General features: G+C 42.4%; 1 protein-coding gene across 1 annotated transcript in view; it reads right to left on the reverse strand.

Moving 5' to 3' along the window:
* PKP1 (plakophilin 1) overlaps positions 1–17,469 on the reverse strand; it is a 70,373-nt gene that overhangs the window by 10,895 nt on the left and 42,009 nt on the right. Inside the window, exons 4-6 of the mRNA XM_060231161.1 lie at positions 9,672–9,816; positions 5,747–5,954; positions 578–755 (exon numbers count right to left, since the gene is read on the reverse strand). Coding sequence (XP_060087144.1) covers positions 578–755; positions 5,747–5,954; positions 9,672–9,816 — 531 coding nt within the window. The remainder of the gene's footprint in view (positions 1–577; positions 756–5,746; positions 5,955–9,671; positions 9,817–17,469) is intronic.

A 17,469-nucleotide genomic window follows, 5' to 3' on the forward strand; every position in this document is an offset into this window, starting at 1 on the left:
GATTGAGGTATCTGTTGAAAAGAATCAATTGAAAGGACAGTACCTAAAGGCAGTAATTTTTTAAAATACAAACTTTCCCACTCTTTTTTCTGTAAAGAATTTGAAACAGAGATAGAAAATAGACCTTTCTGCCAGAATGCTAGTATCGGGCGGGAGGGGGGAGGTACTTGATTGTTTAGACTGTTCCTTTAGATTATTTTACTCTCTTCAACTTCTTGCCATCCTCAATATATCTTTACAACAAACTTCTGAGTTAGGTTGTGTGACCCAATTAATTCTATAGCTGTGTAAGAATTTGAACCTAGGTCTTTCCAATATGCATCTTATAGGATGCTTTCACACTGTGGATTTTGCTATTCTTTCACAGTAAAAATCCAGTTGCAAAGTGCGTTATTTAGTGGGTGTGAATGCACCCAGTCTTTAGCTACTGTATCACATGGGCTTTCAAGTCAGTTATTTCAACAACCCATGCAAAATGGAACTTTTTAAAGTAATTACAATGTCAGCTAAAATGTATCTTATTTTCTTCTGGTAAGGGCCAAATATTTATATATTATGGTGGCATTGACAGACCTACCTCAAACAGCCAGTGGCATTGAAGAATACTTCTGGATCAACAATTTCTCTTGATCTGTTACTAATGCCATCAGTCCATCCAGAAAAAGGGATAATAACACAATCAGTCAAAACAGGAAGAGCTTCATGTATCAAGTCTTCTTTCAGCTCATCAGTGGAGGACAAATTCCAGAGCAATCCTAGAAAGGAAACACAAGAGGAACACTGCTAAAAGGTTCCTACCAACTCATTTGACACAGAATGCACCAGAAGAGAATACAGAAAGCAGAGCAAATAATATGTATTACTTAAGACGACCACCAAATATTCTCTAGATACATTTAAAACGGTGTCCAACTTCTAAAACATTTTATTATGAACTTGGAAAAATGTGAAGGAAAGAAGGAAAAAAAATAGAAAATACAAGATGCAAAAAGAAAATCAATGCTAGAGTCATAGAGGGGGATCCTTATCAATTTCCCCCCTTCCACACAGACTTCTGACTAACTTGGTTCTTGGGAGTTCCCTGTCCCCAAGCATTTTATGGGGCATCTGGGGCTCCAGTGAGCAAGGAGAGACTAAGTTCCACTCCAATCATGGATCCACCCTATACAGGCTATGAATGAAATCCTATACTTGTGCTCCACTACCACTGGTGTGTTTTGGTAGCATCAGCATGTTCTTCTGGCATGAAGTGCTTTCTGACTTTATGTGTCCCTCTTGTATTGGCACAATAGCATATTTCACCAATGGAAAAAAATTCTCACAAATAAAGAATTAACTGAAATCTGTAGAACATCCCTAACGGTAAAAGTATAGATTTCAGCCATCTAGTAGCAATACAAATAAAATCAATTTAATATTATCCTGGAAATTATTCTTCCACTACATAATAAACAATCTGATTTTCTACGGACTTATCTGTTGCTGCATTGTCTTCAGAAATGGTCTCACATTTGGGAAGAATTAAAACACATGAAAGAAATCAGCAAAATGACTTCTACAAAACTATCAATTATTCTACATATTCATATAAATTTTGCTTAATCATTAAGGAATTAGATACCACTGGTATTAATTCTATAAAAGTTTTCTCTAAAGACCAATGATATCCACATAAAGGATAATTTAACCCAAATCCAGTTCCAATATTCAACAGTAATAGTATAAACCTTTCCCATGTTTTCTAACAAAATCAGTTGTGGTATCTAACTTGTCAGCCAGTCATAAACTCAGTTTCTTAAATTTCCATCACAACAGATTCCATTTTTTTTCAAACATGATTTTAACTCATAAGGGCCCATGTCACCTCTAAAGCAAAAGGACACATCCTTAAGCTGTAAATATATGGGAGGGGATTACCTAATGTCTCTAGGATTGCCAAGTCCAATTCAAGAAATATCTGGGGACTTTGGGGAGGATCCAGGAGACTTTGGGGGTGGAGTCAGGAGCAAGGATGTGATAAGCATAACTGAACTCCAAATAGAGTTCTGGCAACCACATTTCAAGGGACCACACACCATTTAAATGCCTTTCCTCCATTGAAAATAATGGATAGGGGCACCTTCTTTTAGGGCTCATAGAACTGGACCCCCTGGTCCAATCCTTTTGAAACATAGAGGGTGCTTTTGAGAGAGGCACTGAATGCTATGCTGAAAATTTGGTGCTTCTACCTAAAAAAAAATAGTCCCCCCCTGAGCCACAGATACCTGTGGATCAATTCTCCATTATTCTGGAATGTTCTCCATAAGGAATAATGAAGTGCCCAGAAGACATTCCCCCCCACTGAAATGGGGGGAGGGCCTCCAAACTGGGGGATCCCCTGCCCCCACCTGGGGATTGGCAACCCTAAATGTCTCCCATTCGACGCACTACTTCTTCATTAAGCCGATCCCTTAGCTACCCATTTTCTAAAAATATGTAAACCAACATTTTTCTGAAGTTTAAAAGCAGACATGTGAGCTGACCCCAACTGAAGTTGACCATTATATAAAAGGATAATAATTCTGACTGCCTCAGGGCCACTTTTGATTTATGTGTATATCAAGTATTTCAAACAGAAAAGACAGATGAAAAGTTGCACACCATTCTCCAAGCCCTCTCTTAAAAACCAAATAATTTTGGGTATATCACAGTTTATAATGCTCTGTTCTGCATCCAAAAATACATTAGGGTGTGCCAAATTCCACTAGAGATGTTAATTTGGCTTTAATATTAGGGGTTCCCTCTTTTGGTTGATACAGTTATTTTTCCTTCAAACCCATACCATTGTTTCTTCAAACCGATAAAGAAAACAAAGCAAAAATAGTTTCCATGTGACTTTGAGGTTGTATCTGGAAAGAAAGAAAGAAAGAAAGAAAGAAAGAAAGAAAGAAAGAAAGAAAGAAAGAAAGAAAGAAAGAAAGAAAGAAAGAAAGAAAGAAAGAAAGAAGTGTGGAAGAATTATGGAGGAAAGAAGGGATGATAGGGAGGTTCAGGAAAAAAACTTTGTTACAATAGTGTGTTGAGCAGGAATCTAAAGGAAGAGGAAGAAACACAAAGACAGTGCAAACTAAAAGTTAAATTAGGGAAGCTGTGATAATCTTCCTGATTCAATTTTAAGGGGTGGGGCTATGTCTCAGTGATATCTGCTTTGTAAGCAGAAGGCACATATTCAATCCCTGACATCACTGGTTGAAAGGATCAGATAGGTGAAGTGAAAGACCTCTGCCTGAGATCCTAGACAACTTCTGCCAAGTCTGAGTAGATAATACTGACCTTGATAGACCAACACTCTAACACCAACAATAACATAGCTTCATATACGTTTAATGCTGACTGTTATTTGGAGGAGAGCTGTTCCAGAGACACCCACTTAATTGTGGGGTGCCTCAGGGGGCAGTTCTCTCTCTGATGTTGTTTAACATCTTCATGCGCCCCCTTGCCCAGATCGCCCGGAGGTATGGGCTGGGTTGCCACCAGTACACTGATGACACCCAGCTCTATCTATTGATGGACGGCCGGACTGGTGATGTCCCTATAAATCTGGACCGGGTGTTGCAAGCCGTGGCGGGTTGGCTCAGGCTGAGTGGGCTGAAGCTGAATCCAGCGAAGACTAAGGTCCTTTGCGTAGGTCGCGGCGGGCCAGGAGGGGAGATCTCCCTACCAACCTTTGACGGTGCGTCACTGATACCAGTGCGCAGGGTCAAGAGTTTGGGAGTGCTACTGGAGCCTTCCTTGACAATGGAGGCCCAGATAGCTGCCACTGCTAAAGCCGCCTTCTTCCATCTTAGGAGGGCGAGGCAGCTGGCCCCCCTCCTGGAACGTAGAGACCTGGCAACTGTGATCCATGCAACGGTCACCTTGAGGCTAGACTACTGTAATGCCCTCTACATGGGGCTGCCCTTATACCGAACGCGGAGGCTGCAGCTAGTGCAGAATGCGGCGGCCAGGCTGTTAGTGGGACTACCGCAGTGGGAACATGTGCAGCCTAGGCTGCGGGAGCTGCACTGGCTGCCGATTGTGTACCAAGTTCGCTATAAGGTGCTGGTTATTACCTTTAAAGCCCTATATGGCCGAGGACCTGCCTACCTTAGGGACCGCCTCTCCCCATATGTTCCTCAGAGAGCACTGAGATCTAGTTCTCAAAATCTTTTAAAAGTCCCTGGACCAAGGGAGGCTAGATTGAAAATGACGAGGGAGCAAGCCTTCTCAACAATGGCTCCCCAATGGTGGAATCAACTACCAGAGGAGGTGCGAGCCCTGCGAAACCTAAATCAGTTTCGCAGGGCTTACAAAACTGTCCTCTTTCAACTCGCTTTAAGATGAAACCCGGGAAATGACATCTAGCCATCCTACACATAGTCTGAACTGTAGCACCGAAACTCATAATTTATAATGGTTTAACTGTTTATTTAATTTTAACTTAATTTATGAATGTAATTTAACTATTTTAATGTAACTATTCTAATTGTTTTATAGTACTGATTGTATTTTATCGTAATCATGGTGCACACCATGTCCTGTTAGCCGCCCTGAGCCTGCCTTTGGCGGGGGAGGGCGGGATATAAAAATAAATTTATTATTATTATTATATTATTATTATTTGGTATAGACAATGGGTTGGATCCAGCCAGCTTTTTCACTCAGCCTTACGCAGCTCCCCGCATATCTACAGGTCTCATCTCACACGACTTTTGTACATGCAGGGCTCATGAGCCTTGTTTGATCAAATGGAACCTCTCCAATAAAACAATAACAACATCAACAACAGCAGCAGCAACAACAACAACAGCAATAACAACAACAGCAACAAGTCAGATCCAACCTAAAAGCTCAAACTTTTCTTATATCCAGTTCTATCTTTAAAAAAAAAAAGAAAGAAAGAAAAAGAAACCATGAACCAAAGTTTTTTCTTTAAAGTCAAGGATATTCAAAATGTTCTGGAGATTTTTTTGTGGCTGTACAAGAGTACATGGAGGTACAATACAAAACTCCATAGACTTTCACACATGTCCATATTAAATCCTACCATCACTCTGCTTTAGCAGTGTTTGCATATAACTGCACACATTCAAATGGAAAAACAGTCCAAATATGAAATATGGATTTTTCTTAACAAAGTTTCCTGGCAGGGGAAGAATATGGGAAGATCCTGCTAGCTAGCAGCCACTAAATAACACCGCACTGAATTATTTTTCCTCTGCTCTGCTCACAGGTACAGAGTGGTGAGCTGAAGGACTTTTGGCATTTAGCTCTTAGCCTGAGGGTTGTAGTCTGGAGCTGGGAAGAGCACTGGCTAGCAGGGAGAGGAAGACCAGTTTAGCATTCAAAAAGTTCCTTCCCTTTCCTGTTTTTGTTGATTTCATTCCCTGTCCTATGAGTCACCAAGAGTCCTCATTGGGAAGAAAAGCAGAATATAAATGAATTAAATAAATACATAAATAATTATCTTCTAGTTCCTATAACAAATCAAAAAGGTGCATGTATTGAGGTTGGTTAATATGCAATTGATTTATTGATTGATCTGATAAAGGTGTATGATTTATCACTTGAAAATCCTTTCATCTGCTGGTAGCCCTAACATTTTTTCCTTGCTTTAAGATCTTCAGTTGCCTCAGATCTCATTTGGAGGACCTACACACCAAAATATATATGGAGATTCCATCATTTACTCAGTTGCTTTTACATTATTCTAAAGGGGTGCAGGTACCTGTCAATTGTTTCTGTATTTCTGTGTTTCCAGTTCTTCTCAGGAGGCTTACACACTCTCGGATTCCATTCTGTCGCCGGGTTTCTAACTTGTTAGTTGGATTTCTGAAGACTAAGTTTCGAAGGGCCCCTGCTGCAGCTTGCTGCACATTTTCATCTGGGCTGCGGAGGAGTTCAACAAGTTTGGCAATGCCACTAAGTCGATAGACCTTAAAGAGAAGATAGTGAAGTAACCACTGATTCAAGCCATTCACAAAATTCAGCTGTCCTTTCCGCAAATAAAAGTTAACATGCAGCTTCTAAGATGCACTGTATGACCATATACCACACATCACTTACACTACAGGTGTGTGCACTCAGACTACTGCTCATTGTGCATATAGTACTTACAGTTTCTTTACAGTAGGGATCAATCCTCAGTCTTTACCCACTTTGAAATGGTAACTGAAATGCTTTTGATTGGGTCAAATACAATTCCACCCAATGACAAATAACTAGCTATAGACTAAAGAAGGAACTTTTCTCCTGTGAATCAGCATTATTTTTTCATGATAACCAGCAATTCATGTGATACCCATTTGGATCGAAAAATGCTAACCACCATTAGCAAAATGGTGTCTTTTAGTAAAAAGTCACTTGTCAATGGAATTGCTTCTTGGGAAACATTATAATGCAAATCTCTGGCCTGATATTACTTTTTTCCATCTACTGAAGTCATTATTAGCTAAATTATATTTATTTTCTCATATTTTTATATTGATTCCTTGAAAGTGTTTTTTTTTCTTTAAAGTTACCCATTTTGCTCTAGCTTATTCAAAAAGTCTGATCTAGATACACCTCAGTCTGCATGATTCTATGCTACTTGTATAATACTATGTAGGAAGATGAGAAGTAAATAAGGAAAGCCTATAACCTTTTTCCCACACAGCTTACATTGGAATGACGTCCCTCTTCACAGTGCAGTGTCTGCTTGGATTTCTCACCTTCTGCTCCGCAGAAGCAGGAAGAGCCGCGGCTTTTGTGTCGCTAACATAAACTGGGTTTTAGCGATTTACATTTGCGACGCAAAAGCCCCGTCACTTCCTGCTTCTGTGGAGCAGAAGGTGGGAAATCCAAGCAGATGCTGCGCGGTGAAGAGGGACGTCACTCCGATGTAAGCTGTGTGGGAAAACGGTTAACGTGTAATACATGAAATGGTGTGCAGACAACAGCTGCTCATATCCTGTTTGTGACAATCAGCTATCTATATCTATATAGAAACATATACCTGACACTCGTAGTTATCCGAAGTGAGAATGTTAATTAGACTAGTCAAATTCTTAAATATATCATCAATATCTAATTTTACATTTGGCCAAATCTGTGGCTATTTAGAGGATATCCTTCAATCTGAGGATACAGAGACTGGAGCCATGAACAGACGCATCTTTCTACAAACCTGAGAAAAGCCCCAGGTTTGTAAAAAAAACAAAAACTGAAATATTTAAAAAATGTTTTTAAGCCCTCCGAAATAATAGAAGCAATTTTAAGAAACAAATGCCTTCAGTGGCCATTGCTAGGCAATTATAACATTATTGCTAGTTTTCAAGTCCTAATTTCTGTCAGTAAAAGGCCAGGGGAGAGGAAATTAGATATACGATGCAAAAAGTCTGGGTATGACTCTACAAATTATATTGGTTGGCTGAACAGACAAGCTCTTAGTCTAAGCCAGTAACTTTAAAAGAATTTGTGTATAGTTTCTAACATAAATGAGACCTGATATTGAACAGCACTATACAGAACAGAACATTCATATGTAAATGGATTTGTCATTTACTGATATCTGCTAAAATACACTCAAAGAATTTGCTCAGTTATCTAAGTTTCAGGCACAACACACACTTTCATAGCACAGTTTTAGTTTTTGTTTATGTGAACTGTCATGAATAAACACATACAGAACTAGTGCAGTATGGTGGCTAATGACCTGTGTCTGGGAGGTCCACTAGTTCAAGTCATACTTCTGCAAAATGGAGATGAAAAAAATGTTGGCCTGCTTTACAGGGATGTACCACAATCGTGTTTGTGGAACCCTAAAAAGGGCTTTATGTATACTTATTCTTAGGGCTTTTTTGTAGAATAAGTCTGCAGGAACTCATTTGCATATTAGGCCACACCCCCTGATGCCAAACCAGACAGAACTGTGTTCCTGTGCATTCCTGCTAAAAACAAAAGGGGCCCTGCTTATTCATTTGTGGGGCAGAGAATTCCTCCGCAGTACCTTATTTCTCTTTCTCATTACTTTCCCTCTTCCCACTGATCATTGTCGTCCTTATCCCCAACTGGTGTCACCAAACACCCTTCCACTGCTTACCATCACCGCTGTGTCCTCCTCCTTATCCTCCTCATCCTGGCCAGTATATCTGGCACCCTGCACTAAATTCATGTGCAGATATCTAATTTCTATGGATCCACAATAGGCAGGTTTTCTCATAAATGCAGAGCTGGCACATCCATTAGGCAATATTCGGCAACTGCCTCGGGCGCCGGCTCTTGGGGGGGGGTGCATTGTTTCTGGGTGCTGAGTGGTCAGAGGAACCCTTCTGGCCCCTCAGCACCAAGAAGCAATGGCACTTTCAGTCCTGAGTGAACTCAGAGAGTGCCCAGGACTGAAAGCCTGCCTTGTTCCTTTGGTTTTGAGGGATTGGAGGATTTCCCTCCATTTCCTCAAAGCTGAAAGAGCTGTGTTTCTCTCTCCTCGCATCCTCTGAGGGCACAGGGGAAGGGAAAGGCTGACTGTTCCTTCAGCTTTGCGGGATAGGAGGAGTTTGCCCCAATCCCTCAGAGCCAAAAGAGTGGGTTGAGTGCCCAATGTGATGATGTCACGGTGGGCAGCGGCAAGACTTTCAGCTGTTCTTGAGGGGGAGGGAGGTGGCCTCTGGGGCTCTGGCATCCACCCCTCCTGAATGCTGCTTGGCTTTGCTGGGCAGCAGCAGGAGCAGGACTTCCCGCCACTCTTGGAGGGGAGGGAGGCGGCCTCCAGGGCTCTGGCATCCGCCCCTCTGAATGCAGCTCAGAAGCAAGTCTTTCAGCAACTTTGAAGTGCGGGGGAGGCCCATCCATTGCATGTCCCTCTCCCTCTTCTCCTGTGCCGCTTGGCCGCTTTCAACTCAAGAGTGCAGTGTTTTAAAGGCACCCCTGGCCACTTTCGGGTTGAAAGCAGCAGAGCAGCGCCTTTCTATGAAGGTACCACTTGGCCGCTTTCAACCTGAAAGTGGCCGGGCACCTTTAAGACAGCACTCACGATGATGTCACTTCTAGTTATGTCATCATGGCGTGCACGCGAAAAAAAAAGGATACCTGGGTGGGAGGCACAGCGCGGGGGTCTGCCTATAGCGGCAGAACCCTTAGCACTGACCCTGCATATATGTGTGTACACAGATTTTCTATTTTTGGGGGGGTGGGATTATCATTTTTGATTTTTCTGTAAACTTTGGGTTTCCCTGAGTTCTTTGTAGAACTCAGAGATGCATAATTTTTTCTATCTTGCATAATGTATGTGTACAAAATTGGGAATCGACCACAGCTCAGTGACAGAGCACTTACTTTTTATGAAGATCTCAGGATCAATTCCTGGTGTTTCTGGTTAAAGGATCTCTTTAGCAAATCTTAAAAGCCACTGTCAATCAAAGCAGACAGTATTGAGATTGGTGGTCTGATTCTCTACTGCAACCTGAGCTTACTGATTCATTCACTACAATCATGGACTCAACAACACCATCATTTTATTACTTCCTTTTAATGCGGAATGAACAACTCATAACTTCTTTCTTCCAATGTTACCTACTTATCCTTCTACTGGGGCCATGAGTTCCATTAAAGTTTCAGTTAAGCATCTAGCATAAAGCTACACAAAATTGAAACACTATGATAGGGAATAATTTTACCTCTTGCTTGGCAGATTCATCTTGAAAGCAGGTATGCTGGAGGTAGTAACCACCCATGGCCTGGTACTTCTCATCTGAGGAACACAGGAGTTGTATGGCTTTCTGTATGGTCATTGCTCCATAATCCACCTCATCATTGCAAATTCTGAATACAAGAAGGGAAAGATTTTAGCAACTTCAAGGCAGATGCTGCAGCATTTATTTATTTAGAAAAAGTATATGCTACCTCTCAAGACCTGCTTGAGGTGGATCACAACAGTAAAACAAACCCAAGCAGTTAGTAAGAAGCAATAAAAATAAACAACCAAGACATGACTTAAAACCATGTTATACCACTGAGTTACACCCTCTCCCCATTTTGGATGGTACACAGATGCACAAAGTAACCCTTAAGGAGCAAGGAGGCATGTGATAGGAGATTTGCCATCTACTGCCCCATGAACAGGGTTCAGGTGAATGAGCAGTTGAGTAGAAATGGTTTAGACTTGTCTGCACACATGATTGCATGTATGACTTTCCTTGAACATATATCTATAACAGTAGGCCTTATACACGGAGCCTAGTTTGGAGGAGTGGAACTGAATGGTTTGCCCACATCAGTGCTGCAGTTATAAAAATCTAGATTTAATTAACTGATGACCTAATCTGAATTTGTCCTCAGAGTACAGATCAAAAACTTGCACAATGGGACCAGGTAGAGAAAGGGATGGTGTTTCTAAAAATATATAGGAAGCCTGTGTTTTAAAAATGTTTTTAGTGGGTATGTTAAAAAAAAATAGCTAATGCACATAACCCAACTTTTAGAAAGTCAACTATGATCTAATGAAATCATAGCTAGCAATTATGAGATTCCCTAACAATCCCATAAAATCTGGTACTTTGTTTTACTCAAGAGCGGCTGCAGGGAGGGAGAGTCATCATATGTTCACTCCATGGTTGATCAATCAGATTACTGCTGTGTAATGGGAGAAGTGGAGGAGGGAAGGAAAAAAGCAGGCATGGTTTATTTATTTGGTACATTTTAGCCTGCCCATCGTTCAAGGAGCTCAGGGAAGCAGGTTGTGAGATGGAGGAGTAGAAAGTATTGATGACAGGGTTGGGAGACAACAGAGAGAATCAGAGGCAATGGCAAGAGGATTAGGAGAAGAAACAGGGAAGGGACTAAAAGGGTCTTCTAGGCCAACCCCCTCCACAAATGCAGGAAATTCATAGTGACCTCCCCACTTCCCCAATGATCCCTGCTCTATGCTCAGAGGAAGACAAAAGAATCTCCAAGATCTCTAGACAAATCTGTTCTGGAGGAAAATTCATTTCTGACCTCAAAGTGTCGATCAGCATTACCGTAGGCATATAAGAAATGGCAATGAGAGCCATCATAGAATCATCATAGAATCAGCATTGCTATTTGATGGCCATCTCACTGTGTTAAGTGCGGTCAAGTCACTTCTGACTTATGCTGAGCCTATGAATTAATGCCCTCCAAAATGTCCTGTCATTAACAAACTAGCTCAGGTCTTGCAAATTGAAGGGCATGGCTTCCTTGATGGAATCAATTCATCTTATGTTGGGTCTTCTCTTCCTGCTGCCTTCAACTTTTCTCAGCATTGTTGTCTTTTCCAGTGAGTCTTGTCTTATGGCCAAAGTGTAGCCTCAGTTTAATGATTTTAGCTTTTAGGGAGAGTTCAGGTTCTGCCATCCATGGTATCTGTAAAACTCCCCTCCAACACCATATTTCAAAGGAATCTACTTTCTTCTTGTCGGCTTTCTTCATTATCCAACTTTCACATCCATGCATCGTAATGGTGAATACCATGGCATGAGTTAACTTGGGCTGTGGTCAAAAGAGCAATTTGATCTGATGTCATTGCTATTCTCTTCCAGATTTAAAGTGACATCTGCCTCCCATTCCCCAGTCACTGGCTCCCAGTTCTGACCCGCTTTTGAATCAGAGTCCCTCCCCACTCCTCATGTTTTTCTTAAGAAAACCTACAAAGCACATTTTCAAAAACACTCCCCCCACACTGCACTACATATCCCAGCAGCCTCCTCCAGCAATCCCATTGGCCACCAGCTGCTGCCATCCTGCCAGGAGTTTGAAGCATTGCTTCCAATATGCACTTATGCAAATGCCCAGAAGACAAATGCTTAAAAAGCTGCCTGGCTGCACACTCCATGGTTGCCACACAGCAGTAATCCGATTGATCAACCATGGAGTGAACATGTGATGATGCAGGTTAAGGGTGGGATGTCTGATCAAAACTCTCAATTACAAAAAACCTGGATTAATAAGAGGCAGGGTCAGACAGCATTAAACCCATTGTATGACTGCAGCCTTGATCTTGGTCACCAACAACACATTCTTACTCTTAAGGATGTTTTTTTCCTAGCTCCTTCATGGCTGCCCTTCCCAGTTTCAATCTCCTTCTGATTTTTTGGTTGCAGTCTCCCCTCTGGTTGATGATGGAGTCAGGAATAGAAAATCCTGAACAATTTCAATTTCAATTTCTTCATTCCCAGTCTTAAAGTTGTGTAATTTTCAAGTAGTCATTACTTTTGTCCCCCCATCCTATAATTATGCATTAGATTTTTTCTACCTAAATATAGAACTTTACATTTATATCTGTTAAAATTCATTGTATTATTCAGCCCAGTTTTCAAGCCTGTCAAGAACATCCTATTTCTTGATTCTGTCTTCTACCATATTTGCCACAAACTCAATGATTATCCCCTCCTATTCCATTTTCCCTTCTTGAAGATGGGGACAATATTTGCTTGCCTTCACTCTTCTGGCACCTCATCTGTTCTCCTAGAATTCTCAAAAATGATAGACAGAGGTATCAAAATTACATCAACAAATTGCTTTAGTATCTTCAGATGCAATTCATCTGGCCCTGAGGTAGGGTTGCCAGGTCTGTGTTGGAAAATACCTGGAGACTTTGGGGGTGGATCCAAGAGACAGTGGGGATGGGGAGGGGAGGGACCTCAGCATGGTACAGTGCCATAGAGTCCACCCTTCAAAGCAGCCATTTTCTTTAGGGGATAGAGTTGCCAAGTCCAATTCAAGAAATATCTGGGGACTTTGGGGTTGGAGCCGGGAGACTTTGGGGATGGAGCCAGGAGGCATTGGGGGTGGAGCCATAAGCAAAGTTGTGACTAGCACAATTGAACAAAGGGAGTTCTGGCCATCACATTTAAAGGAACTGCACACCTTTTAAATGCCTTCCCCACATTAGAAATAATGAAGGATAGGGGCACCTTCTTTTGAGGCTCATAGAATTGGACCCCCAGTCCAATCTTTTTGAAACTTGGAGAGCATTTTGAGGAGAGTCATCAGATGCTATGCAGAAAATTTGGTGCCTCTAATGGTCTGGGCAGCTTTCACAGCCTGCTCCCCCTCCCCCATTCAGCCTTAAAGACACAGACACACTATCCCAAGAGGAAGCCTTTCAAAGTGGAGTCTGAAGCCTCCGGAGGTGGAAAGGCTTCTTCTCACCGGCCAGCTGACTGGGAGTGGGAAGGAGCCTGGGAAAGCGGGAGAACCCCCGCTGGGACCTGGGGATTGGCAAACCTATCAAGGGAGCTGATTTTTGCCAACTGAAGATCAGTTGTAAAAGCAGGAGATCTCCAGGCTCACCTGGAGGCTGGCAACCTTACTTGAGGACTTGATTTCATTTAAAGAAGATAACTGTTTATGTACCACCTCTGCGCCTATCTTAGATTGCAACTCCTTTCCTTTATAATGTGTTCTCTTTTTGTCAGGTTGAACACAATTTCCCTTGCAAGAGAAGACTGTGGCAAGGTAGGAAATGAGCAATTCTGCCCTCTTTACATTCACTTTTTAAAATTCTACTTTCCTCTCCCCACAGTGGACCTCCCACTTCCTTTTCTTTCTCTTGCTCCAAACATAACCAAATAACTTTTTTTTTTTTGCTGTGTGATAGTGGTGGTGATAGGAGGGTTTGGGGGGAACAAGATGAGGGGAAGTGGGGAGAAAATAAAAAGAAGTGGGAAATGGGATTTTTCCTGACTCAAATCATTATGGACCTCCTTTTGTATACTTTGTATATTTCAGCATATTGGGGGAATCAGCAAATGGAACTGATACTAGTGTGCAATACATGTTTAAAACTAAGAAACACAGATTGGGAAACAATGGGAACGAACAGGAAACTGTGGAAAAACAATAAACCCCATTCTGGAACACACATAAACTCTCCCCAAGCATTTTCTTTAGAAGGGTTGCCAATTCTCAGGTATGGGCAGGGGATCCCCTGGTTTGGAGGCCCTCCCCCCGCTTCAGGGTCATCAGAAAGTGGAGGAGAGGGAAATGTATGCTGGGCACTACATTATTCCCTATGGAGATTGATTCCCATATGGTATAATGGTGAAGTGATCTGGGAGTATCTGGAGCTCTAGGAGGTCTGTTTTTGAGGTAGAGGCACCACATCCACAACATATCATCCAGTGCCTCTCCTCAAAAAACCCTCCAAGTTTCAAAAATATTGGACCAGGGGGTCCAGTTCTATGAGCCCCAGAAGAAGGTGCCCCTATCCATTATTTCCAGTGGAGGGAAGGCATTTAAAAGGTGTGTGGTCCCTTTAAATATGATGGCCAGAACTCCCTTTGGGGTTCAATTATGCTTGTCACAACTTTGTTCCTGGCTCCACTGCAATGTCTCTTGGCTCCACCCTCAAAGTCCCCAGATATTTCTTGAATTGGACTTGGCAACCCTATTCTTTAGTCATTTCTTTGTTTTCTACTGCTGTAATACCATTTTTCTTTATGATATCCACACTCTATATTATGTCACGGGCTCAGGCTGGGTCAGGCGAAGTCCAGGGGCAGTCCAAGGTCTGTAGCTGGTGAGCAAAGAGGGTCCGATGCGCCAAAACCAAATCACAGTCCAGGTATCACAGGTCAGGAGTCCAGGGGCCGAAGTCGGGGGGTCCAGAAATCAAAGCCAAAGTCAGGGGGTCCAGAAGCCAAAGTCAGAAGCCGAAGTGGATGTTAGAGCATCAGGTAAGTGACTAGTTGCTTCCACAAAGCCTCCTCCCAAAGCCCACAGCTGTATAGCCCTCTGCTGTCTGTTGCCCATTTGGGCTAAGTGCTGACTCAGAGGGTGGCCAGGATCCTGCTGAGACTCAAGCATCCTTACTCCTAGAAGAGCCAGAATCCTTTCAAAACTCAGGGCTCAGGGAGCGTCTTGCTCATGAGCGTGCCGCCCTCCTCCGATCCCTGAGGTCCTGACGAAGGCGGTCACACACCCGAGCCACCCAAGAGGGCGAGGCAGGGGGGCTTGGGTCTTCTCCCTCAGGAGGCAGGGGCACTGGTGCAGGTGGCCAGGGCACTGGTGCAGGTGGCAGGGGCACAGTTTCTTCTGCAGGCTCAGCTTCTTCTGCGGGGTCCCCAGCACCCATGACATATTATGCCTAATATGATATACTCACTCAGATTTTAATAATCCTATTCCTAGTATGCTGCTCGCTTGATGTCTCTTCCTAATGATTGTATTGACCTACATTGTGCTTATGTCTCTTTATATGGACTGTTACAGATCAACACTGTGTAATCCACTTTGCATCTCAGTAAGAAAGGTGGACTATAAACAAATAAATAATACTAGTCTACAGGTATAATCCTGTAATTACTAGAAATTTATCCTTAAACTGTACTTTGATCTTGTTTATGTAGTTTGATCTGTGATCTTTTGAGTTATTCTTACTATATTAATCTATCCTATTCTGTTGACTCAAAGTGGTTTACAATTGTGCTTAAACCAACCCCTAAATAAGCTCTAAATATAGAACATATGACACAATAATATAAAAAGATTAAAATTACAACTACCTGTCCACCAAAGAAACAATATCCTACCACTCAGTCTACATCATACGTAAAGGAAACCACTCTCCACAATGAAAATTATTCACTCAACTAATTTCTTTCAAGGGAGGGCCACAGCGAATACCAAATATAGCATCATCCTTTCTATATCAAATTTATTTCACATTCCTATCTTAACACAATATCTGTCTTTGCATTACTGTTTCCCCCAACCTACTGGCCAGTGACAGTAGGTGGAGCTACCAGTGGGAGATCCTCCACTATGGAAGGAGACGTGGCAACCCTATACCAAGGAGATCCATCTATCACTGCCAATTACTGTCTCTTGTCTTTTGTCTGGTATACTCCAAGTGGACCCTTCCTCCTTTCTTGTTTGTTTTCATTGCTGATATACTATATATGGATTGTTTTAAGAAGCTGCTTTTAATATTTGTTTTAAATTGCTGGGTTTTATGTTATTTTTTAAAATTGTTTAATGGCTTTTTAATTGTTCATTGTCTTGAGTGTTCTAGCTGAGTGGCAAGAAGGCATACAAATGTTTAATCTTCAAGGAACCTGTTGCAGAGGCAGGTGGCAGCCTGAGCCTGGGCCATGAATGTACCTTCTTAGACAATTGAGGGGAGGGGAAGTGTTAATAGAACTTGCTGAGAATATAGGAGCTGTTGCATAGGAGCATTCTCTTTCATTCACCTTTGGAGGATGGAATGAAGCACCTGAAAGCTTGGGCTGCAGCAACATCCAGACATATGATTCTCATGATTCTCACCTGCTATCTCCTTATCCCTTTCACAAAATACAAAGCCATCAGTGATTTTTATGCTAATAAATTCGGCTGTTTATACAGAGAGGGGGGGGGAAGAGATAAATAGATCTAAGAACAGAGTTGTCTATTCATTTTAAAAGTCACAAAATAAAAATAATATCCTTCCCCACATTTCACTCAAAAGTTATTAATCAAAACCCTCTTTGTTAAACAATTTTTGTTATCAAAATAAATTAATCTACGACTCATAAAATATATTTACCTTCTTTGATCCACCCAACTAATTATTCCAAGCCTTTGATGAAAGGACTTACTGGGCAGTTATTCAAGCTCCATGGTGAAATGACTGAACACCAAGCCACATTTCTAGAAACTGACTGAGACTTGCCATGCATAATGACTTGGCAAAAGAAAAATATAGAGGTGTCATTTGTCTGCTTTTGGCAGGCAAATCCCTACCATTCCCTGCCACCATTCAACATACTGATAGGCAGGGCTCACTTTGTAGCAGGAACTCCTTTGCATATTAGGCCACACATCCCTGATGTAGCCAATCCTCCTGGAGCTTACAGTAGGGCCTGTAAGAAGAGCCCTGTAAGCTCTTAGAGGATTGGTTACATCAGGGGTGTGTGGCCTAATATGCAAAGGTGCTCCTGCTACAAAGTGAGCCCGATAGGAAAAAATTGGAGGGGGGGGGGGGTCCAGCAATGCCAAAACATCATTACCGGCTGTGTAAGTGGAAGTGATGTAACTGTATCACCAGAAACTCTAGTATTTCCCTAAAACTCTATGGTTTTGTCATAAAATTTAAAGGGAATGCTTAGGCTTCCCAAATCCCCCGCTTGGGTGGGGGACCCCCGATTTGGAGCCTCCTCCCCCCCCCGCTCAGCAAAAATCCAGAAAGTGGGGGGAATGGCGGCCCTTCCCACGCAGCCTAGATCCCAGCAGCTTCTCCTCTCCTCTTCCCACCAATCCCTGATGCTTCTCCTCCTCCCTTCCCTTCCCTTCTCACCTCGGATCGCAGCAGCTTCTCCTTGCCCCTCCCCTTCCCACCCAGCTCCATCGCAGCAGCTGGAGCTTTCCCAGGCTGCTTCCTGCCCCGCCCCAAAGGACCATGTGCCTTTGCACCTCCGGAGGTGGTGAAAGGCTTCAACTTTCTGTTTTTGTGTCTTTGTTGCTGTGAAGAAGCTG

Source organism: Heteronotia binoei, chromosome 2 (genome assembly GCF_032191835.1).
Source record: "Heteronotia binoei isolate CCM8104 ecotype False Entrance Well chromosome 2, APGP_CSIRO_Hbin_v1, whole genome shotgun sequence".
Taxonomy (NCBI): domain Eukaryota; kingdom Metazoa; phylum Chordata; class Lepidosauria; order Squamata; family Gekkonidae; genus Heteronotia; species Heteronotia binoei.